Below are 8964 nucleotides of genomic sequence, written 5' to 3'. Positions count from 1 at the left end.
GGAGGGAGTGATGTGGGAGGACTGGGGTTGGGTGTTATAGGTAGAAGCTCCAGAGTGGTCTGGCCTAAGGCATTTAATAGAGTATAAACTCACTGAAGGTACAGACAGTGTATGGACTGGGGCTTAACTCCTACTTATCTCTGCCATTTATGAGATAATCTCAAAATGAAACTCTTTCACTTTTGAGCCCCTTCCTCATCCATCAAGGGGCTGACAATATCTATTACACAGGATTCAGTTGTTGTTTTGACCCTCTCCCCCCACTAGTTGTTTTGTAAGTAATTGTTGAGTACAAATTTGGAGATTCTAGCTCCAAAATTGTTCTAGGAGTACTAAAAGCTCCTTTTCTTTCCTCTTATGATTAAGGAAGATGTTGCTGCAGTTTTCAATAACCATAACATCAGCACTAGAAGGGACTTCCCCCTCATGTAGTTTTACTCCACACATTTTACAGATTAGAAAACTGAGGTCCATAAAGGGCAGAGTGCTGCCTAGTGTCATGTAGTAAATCAGCAGCTGAGAATCCTAGCTATACACTAGCTGCACAACTATGAGCAAGTTACATACAGGACTCCTGCCTCTAGGCTTTTTCCAACCCACTAGGTGTCCTTTGTGCTTTGCTACTCCTTGAAAAACCTATGGTGAATGCTATCCATTTTGCCTCCTTAGGCAGGAGCTGAGTGGTGAGTGAAGACAAGGAGGATGGCTGTTAGGTCATTCTCTGAAGATGCAAACGAAGAGGACCTAAGTAAAGGTGGTCAGAGAAGATCCTCTCGAGGCAGGCTCTGATTTAAATACACAACCCACAAATAAACATACTCTCTGTCTCTTACTTAGACACACACAAAGCACACATCCCAAGAACCTATTGTTCTCCTCTCCTCTCCATCAAGCATTGATCTCAGGAAAAATTTGAGAAATCCATTCGTTCTGAGGTGGTCAATGATAAACATGGCTCAATGTGGGATCCCTCTCAAGGGTTCTGACATTTTAACAGGAAGCAAAGCCAGAGCTTAAGAGCCCAACAGCTGTGTCACATATGTTCTCACTGAATCCTCAACCCAGCCCAGAAAGAAGGTATTGTGACAACCCTTATTGCAGGGGAGGATATAGAAGAATAGAGAATTTTCTTATTATTCGTTGACATGTTTTGTCACACCTCATTGATGGCTTGTATCTCAGGCCCAAAAATTCAGTCTAGAACCTCCTAAGTATTCACACTGAGAGGTCATAAGAAGAGACCTAGCTTGAACTGAAGAGCCCAAAAGAATGCTGACTTAGGTTTTACTTGGGTGGTTGAGGATGGTAAGGCCCCTGAAAATAGTGAGGATGTAAAGGAGCCCATTCTTTATCTGAAGCTTAGTTAGAACTGGGCAGTGATGTCATCATTTTATGCTCCCACAAGGATAATGATGTGAAGGTGGGCAGCTGGGATTTGTGTGGCTTTTCTCCAGCTGACAAGTTTGGGGTTTTTCAGGAGAAGTTGGGATGGGCTGCCAGTGTCCATCTGTGCTTTCTAGCCCAAATTCCTTATTATTTTGATGGTCCCAGGTCAGCTTATGCTAAGGTCACGTCAGGGCAAATTTGTAAGCCTTGTGCAAAGACTTTAAAAACATATGAATATCAAAATAGCATAAAACACCACCAGGCATAATACCAACTCTTGACTGCAATAAAAACAACCAATAAAAAGAGCTAATTAAAAGAATTCCGATGACATTCATCTGAAGTTTTAGATTTCTTTATGTTTTAACAAATTAACAACAATGATAAGAGGACATTAGCAGCTTTTCTTGGTTCTCTTTGTTAACAGAAACTCAATCCTGCAGCCACAACAAGAGATGCGGCAAGTTTTAGCTGGCAGACCAGCAAGCCAATATTTTACACAATGGATGACATTCCTGAAAGCAGAGGCAGAGACAGACCCAAAGTCACACATATAGTCCAACAAACAAATTTCTGCCATTTTTAATTGTATTTAGAGCGACAAAAGATTCCAAGATTACAAAAAAGAGAACAGAGCACTAGCATTTGGCGCTGGTCCTGCTGCCCAGTGGAGACCAAGTGCCACTGTGAGAATTGAGCCCCATCTAAAGTTTCAAGCCAAATTGTTTCTTTTAAGAAAATCTTTGTATGATGCTTTCTTTATTTCCCTCTCTATTTCTTCGTTTTTTTTCCCTTCAACATTGAAAATTAATTCTTATCTTTGTTTCCATAGTCTGCTCCCTCCTGTTGCCAGATTAATTCCAAGGACAACACAAGAGGGTCATGTCTGAGGCACTCCCTAATCAGTGTTCTAGTCTATAGGAAAGCAGAAAGGTGTTACTGCATTGTGAGGGGACTTTTTTTTCTTCATGGGTCATTCTGATGGTGGCTGCTCTCATCATCCAAAAGTGGCTTATGGGCTAAGACAACCCCACAGGCACTTCACTGTAGGACAGTTAGCACCGGGGGTAAGGTTGTGAGAAAATGCAAACCTGACTTGTCTCCTCTGCAGAGTACAGGTTCCCACACTGTGAGGCAGCAGCCAGAGCGACAGCCACCAGAGAAACAGTATTTCAGAACTGTCTTCCTTTGGTGTATGGATATGTGTGCATTATAGTCTTTGGTGGGCAATGAAATCTGCAGCTATGTGACAATCTTATTAAGTAGCTTATGTGGGAAGTGCTTCAGGTCACAAGGACCACCCGTTCTAAGGCTTCTCATTTAATTCCATAGGCTAAAAGATGTGTGGGGAAAAGAAAAAACCAGTACCCTGCTATAGTGAATTGGAATCAGAAGCCAATAGATGCATATTACCTACTTTCTGGCCAAATCAAATGGGGATAAATCAAAACTGAGTCAAAAGCTGTGTTTTACTATAAAATTCCACCTGCTAAATTCCAACATCTAACACTCTTTCTACGAGTAAAAAAGTTCTGAATGATTTGTTATCTCATCTGAAATGTCTGAATAAGATTGACTAATATGGATTTTTCTGCCTTCACCTAGAAATGGTTGAGTTGGGAGGCCCTGGGCAACAGGTCTCAGTGTCAATCTTTGTCAAAGAAAAACACCCTACCTGTGGGAAGAGATGGACCTGCACCTACAGAGATACAACTTCTGGTACACTGACAAGTTGTAACAGAGAAAAACACATTTTCATTTGTCAAAATCTTCACAGAACATATCCAAAACCAGAATTACAGCACACAGCCACCCAGTAACAAGAGCACCTAAATCACAGGTGACGGAATTTGTGTGAAACATGGAGCGCTTGCTCCAGGTTCCAATGCAAGAAACTGCCTTTCTCTTACAAGGATGGTGAAGACCAAGGAACAGTTAGTTCTCTTCTCCCAACATGTCAGGTCCCATTAGGGGGCCACTGGCCAATCACTTGGGTAGGCTTTTGGCCCCAAGTCTGGGCCTTCCCTGTTGTAAATCCTAGCCAGTTCCAATGGGTTTTTGCCACCCTTTCCACATTCATCTGTCTTGAACTAGTAAAGTACAATGCATCATGCTGTCTACTCTTTTTCTCCCTCTGCCCTTTCATGAGACCTGTAGATCAGACCCAATAGGGGAGAAAACTTTTGGTTATCTGATCAATCTAGGTGTCTTGTCTGTTCTGTGAGAGCTTCCAAAACATAACGGCATCTTCTTTCACAAGTACATGGCATCAGGTGTAATCTGGAACCAAATATAAAGATGCAGAGAGAAATAAAGCTATCAGAACACACACACACACACACACACACACACACACACAATATACATATATATGTGTGTATATATGTTTATGTGTATACATATATACATATATATTTCAATTTTGAAACATGAATACAAGTATTCATTTACATTATATTTCAACCTTCTGCCTTCAACTGCAGAAAACTTTTTGTGCCATCCAAAGTGAGTGGGCAGAAATAAGGATTTCTGCCTGCTGTCCCTCTAGTGCAAAATCTAGTTCTTTAAATGCTCACCTTATTAGCAAGGGTTTCACATCTTCAGAAAAGCTAACATGAGCACTAGCAAACACAGTGGCTAAGAACAGCTCCATCTCCAACCATGCAATGATGGAGCTTCAAGAATTTGCTCAGCAACTATTATAAAAAAGGAAAGCCAGTTCTGCTTATAAAATCACTTAGTGAAGGACCCATAATCCCATTTTCCCCAAATTATTTTCAACTCTTCTAAACATGTATATTACTAGGGAAAAAATCCCACAAAGCTCTTATAAGTCAGTCACCAGCAAAGTCCTTTAGTCTGTCTTTGGATAGCTTATCAAAGAGGCACTAAAGCTTGCTCCCTCCCTGTCCTTATAAATTTTGGTATCTTAGCAGATACAATGTAATCTTTGGTTACATAATGTGATGCTTTCATCTCTCTTTTTAAAAACTGCTTTAAAAGATTTTCAAAAAAATTAATGGTGAGAACAGATTTGCCTACAAAGGCAACAGGGGTAGAAACTTCCTTTTCCAAGAAATTGAACGTGCTGAATGGCTTATTTTGACTTTAAGTTTTGGATTTGATCTGGTGCTTTGGCATTCATGATTCCCATAACCTCTTGTAGTGGGTCAAACATGAAAACCACTCCCTTGGCCCAGTGCCCTCTCACCTGGGCAACTGGCACAAGATAATTAATAGACAGTCAGCCTCTTAGTTTTCCAGGGCTATACAGGAGCCGTGGGCTGTCTGAAGAGAGTCTCCTGAAATGCAGCTTTGGTGCAGGGCTGGGAAGGGGCAGAGGAAGGGGCTTGGGCCTTTATGCCCTACCAGATATCAAGGGAGAGAAGGGGGAAAGGCCACATCTGTGCTGTGCCTAATGAAACAAACATTTAGAAGCTACTTGAAGCTCAATGTTAGCTCATTTGTGTCAGTATCATGTGGATGGTGGACACATTTTCTCTTAAAGTACAAGTCAAATATATCTTATTGTGTATACCTGTATGTATTCAGAAGTAGAGCATGGACAGAGAGGGACTCTAGCGTCAGCACATTATTTCTCAACCTGGACAATTACTTCAACCACTACCCAAAGGACAGAATGAAGCTCTCTCTACTTTTTTTTAGTGCCAGTGAACATACATAAAAATATACTTATTACAGATTTTCTTTTTTCAAAGATATATGACAGTCCTTCAAAATATCCCTTTCTCATAGTAAGGGAATTAAAAAAAATAATAAACTTTCCAAGAACAACAATATTGTCTATGACATAGAAAAAGCTATGAAACAAAGAATCCAACAACTCCCATGTCAGTTCAGAGGTCAGGCCCAGGCGAGCTGCCCAATGAAGGAGAGCTGAAACTGCCACATAACTCTTTTCTTTGACTACATAATTCGTGGCCCTGGCAGCTGACTGCTGTTCAGGATAGACAGGGCCTTCTCCATGGTGCTCCTTCTTTTTCTCTTCCTCACTCTGTGTCCACATCAAGCACTGCCAGCTTGTTTGGAAATGGTCCCCGTGACTTGTCCGGTGAGTGATCCTCATCTTCTAGCTCACCAGGTAAGTGGGTCTGAGTGGCCAGTCCTTCACAGGTGAGTACAGTATACCAACCATACCAACTCTGTTTGTAGAGCAGAGTGCATGCAAAATGAGACTTCTGTCAATTACATTGGCTGGAACATCAATGGCCAAAAGAAAAAAAAATCCTCCCTTTCATCCATGGGAGAACACAGCCAAGCTAAAATTTCCTATGTTCACTCAAATCCAAGCACAGAAAGAGTAGGCCTAAAGTCCTATGTAGCTTTTTTTCCCTAGTCTTATCATTTGGAAATATAGAGTAATCCAGTTGTTGCTTTTAATTACACTGCTGTTTCACTGATTTTTAGCTTTTGCAAATGAAAAATATATATTCATAAAGACAAGATTCATAATTGAGAAATCCATAAAGATGAAAAATTTGATAGATAAATGGAAAGGAGAGCTTCTAGTATTTACAAGGAGAGATATGAGAATGAAATAACTTAATCCATGAACCACACAAGATGAAAATCATTCCAAAACTGATGTAAAGGACCTATTAAAATGTAACCTAGTATAACTGAAAAAAGTGGTGGATTTTTTTCTGTTTAAAACGGCTAAAAGTGATCCTGTACATGAGCCAGATGGTGTAATAATAAAGAAAACCAGAATGTGTCTATCCCACCCTAGAAAGGGAATCTGTCAGCTTTAGTTTTGTCCAGCAGTCTTGGATTGGCATATTACTCATCTTTGGTTCCCCTCTGCCTTGTTATTTAAAGAAGCTGTTTTGCAAGTTCATTTGGCTATTAATATCAATGAAGAAATCAGTGAAGGAAACCCTTGTGGATCATATCATGTCACTCAGAAACTGTTGTTTCAACAGAGTGAACCAATTAAAATGAGCAGCTTGGTGACTGGCCCTTGATCTCTTGAGTTCAGCAGATGAGATTAAGAGCTAAGTAAGAAGGCAGTGGCCAAGATGAGAAAGTAGGTGGACATTTTCTCTTGTACTTGGGGTTGGAGAATGAAGTCAACAAGAACACAGGTGTGCCAAAAGACTATATAAAATCACTGTCCCAGGGGCACACCCTGAGTTTTCATGGGTGGCAATGTATTGAAGCTGCACCAATCAGACCTTTCCAAAATAAGTAATTGTACTGGAGAAAGTCTCAATGGTTCAGCCTCCCTCTGACTAAGAGGCAGCAACAAAGGTAGGGAATCTGAGTGAGTATGGGCAATGCCAGAGCCCAGAATCAGCAGCAGAGGAGGATGATGAGTAAACTCACCAGATGGCATCCATCTGGCTTTAGGCTTTGCTGCTGAAGGTTTTAATTTAGTAGTCAGAGTCTCCTCCTTGTTCTTTCTCTATTCTCATGACTTCTGCAGGTGTATATGCTGGGTGGCAAGAAGAGCATTTGTAGTTTCTGCTTCTAGTGCCTTCAGTCTTCCCACCCTGGTAATGGAGTTTTCTCTTCAACCCTGATCTGAGAAGCCCCTTTAGCTTCTCTAAAGAAGGAAGTGAAGACTTCTTCACTTGCTGGGAGGGTATCATCTCTGGGGGACAAGGGCAAGACGCCCAGCTTGTCTGATCCCTTTGATGCCTTCTTTCTAGTTTCTCTAAGGTTTCCAGCGATCTGACAGTTGGTAAGAAATCTTCGTGACTACTGGCATCTGCAGACAGATATCAGAGCTGGTGGCTTGCTCACCTTCTGGGTGGTGGGGGCTCTTAATAGACAATCTGTGAACGTGCCCAAAAGAAGGGAACAGGCTTCACCACCATAGCTGAAATGCAGTGTGATGAAGTTCAGGCTCACAAAACACTGAAAGAAGGACTGAAGGTGCTTGTGGCTTCATGGGAGTTTGGCAGAAAACTTCATTCAGGTCTTTTAAAGGTGGGTAAAACGTAGTGGCAGTGAGAGTTCAACTATTCAGTCAGTGTCCTAAGAAGGAGAACAGCCAAAGTATAATTTTCTTCTCCTCTGACTTCGGCTTCTTCCTGACTGACACATGAGAAAGCAAACCTGGATCCAAGTGGGACCCTACAAAGGGTTAAATTTCTGCTCTCCTTCTTCTCAGTGGACTGACTCTTCAGTGAAAGTCGCCAAGTTTTGGCTAAAGAGAACATTCAGTTCAAAGGTCTTAGAAAAACTATTGAAAGTCAATTTGAGGGTGGAGGCAGAAGAGTGAGAGAGAAAACGGTTTGGGGGTGAGGCGTTAACATGCAGACAAATTTTCAGCAACAAGCACATTTTCAGTATAATGAATTGCTCTACAGTTGAGCCGTCTAGCCCCCAGGGGCCAAGGCTGTGGGCAGGTACTGAGATCTATCTGCCCTACTTGTTCTCTCCTCTCTCTGTCCACCCCCCTACCCAACTCAGCTCTGGGGTCACCTTGCCCTCTAATGAAAATAGCCATTGGCAGAAAATAAAGTCTCCCATGGAGGGAGGAGATGAAAAAATCAGTAACTCCCCATGGGCCTGCAATTTTCACCTTCTAGTCACTGTTGGCCTCTTTGGGGATTTCTATATGTTTATTTTTATTTATTTGTTTATTTATTTATTTTTGAGGAAGAAGAAACAGTAGCAAGGTTATTTGGCTTATTTTTTGTTTTGTTTTTGCCTTTTTTTGTTTGCTTGTTTTTGTTTTCCCCAGATAATCTGAGCTCTCTTAACTTCCCGTGGCATAAGATAAGTAAACGTTTGTGTGGCTGGCACACAGACTAGTGCTGTAAACAAGCACAACTTGACACTGGGCCACATGAGGATCATCACAGATTTAAAGGCATACAACACCATTGAAAAAACAGATAGGAGCCACAATGAGGAGCAAAATCTGAAGGTGCCATGGGAGGGTCAGATACGGAAGGAAGAAGAAAAAGAAAGGAGAGAAATAATAATTTAAAAAAGCCCAGCAAATAGAACTCAAAAAGATGTCCATGACACTGTACATCAATAGAGGAAATTCCCCAAGGCACTGCAGAGGAGTAGTGCAGAGTTACAACAGGCAGAAGACATCTGAAAGAGGGTATGGAGTGGGATGGGGGAATGGGGGCTTCCAATGCTTTACTGGGTGTGGAAGTAGATGGGCTTGACTTTCCCAGAAAGAATCTTGGGCACTTGCACAGAGATGATCTCTGCCATCATTTCTGGAAAGTCCACGCTCACCATGTGTGACTTGATTAGCAGGTCAAAAGTGAACTGATGCAGCTCTCTTGCAATCTGCAGGGAATAATAAGAGAGAGAAAAAAACAGGGTTGACAAGGAGGTTGCCTCTGCTGGATGCTTCCCAAACCTCTGAGTTTTGATCTTTCAGCCTTTTGTTTCATCCCCCTTCCTTCCTTGGTCCTCTGGTCCTCCCCTGAGGTTGTGCTTTGTGTGTGTGTGTGTGTGTGTGTGTGTGTGTGTGTGTGTGTGTGTGTGTGTGACAGAGAGGGAAAGAAAGAGAAACGGAGAGTGAAAGAGAGAGAGAGAGAGAGAGAGAGAGAGAGAGAGACAGAGAGAGAGAGACAGAGAGAGAGA

At 41.8% G+C, this 8964-nt stretch overlaps 1 protein-coding gene across 1 annotated transcript in view; it reads right to left on the bottom strand.

The window, feature by feature from the left end:
* Nucleotides 1–1725: 1725 nt before the first annotated feature.
* AR (androgen receptor) overlaps nt 1726–8964 on the bottom strand; it is a 166512-nt gene continuing 159273 nt past the window's right edge. Inside the window, exon 8 of the mRNA XM_002762952.6 lies at nt 1726–8664. Coding sequence (XP_002762998.1) covers nt 8509–8664 — 156 coding nt within the window. The 3' untranslated portion in view covers nt 1726–8508. The remainder of the gene's footprint in view (nt 8665–8964) is intronic.

This window comes from Callithrix jacchus, chromosome X, assembly GCF_049354715.1.
Source record: "Callithrix jacchus isolate 240 chromosome X, calJac240_pri, whole genome shotgun sequence".
Classification (NCBI taxonomy): domain Eukaryota; kingdom Metazoa; phylum Chordata; class Mammalia; order Primates; family Cebidae; genus Callithrix; species Callithrix jacchus.
This window is presented reverse-complemented; position numbering and strand designations above follow the sequence as displayed.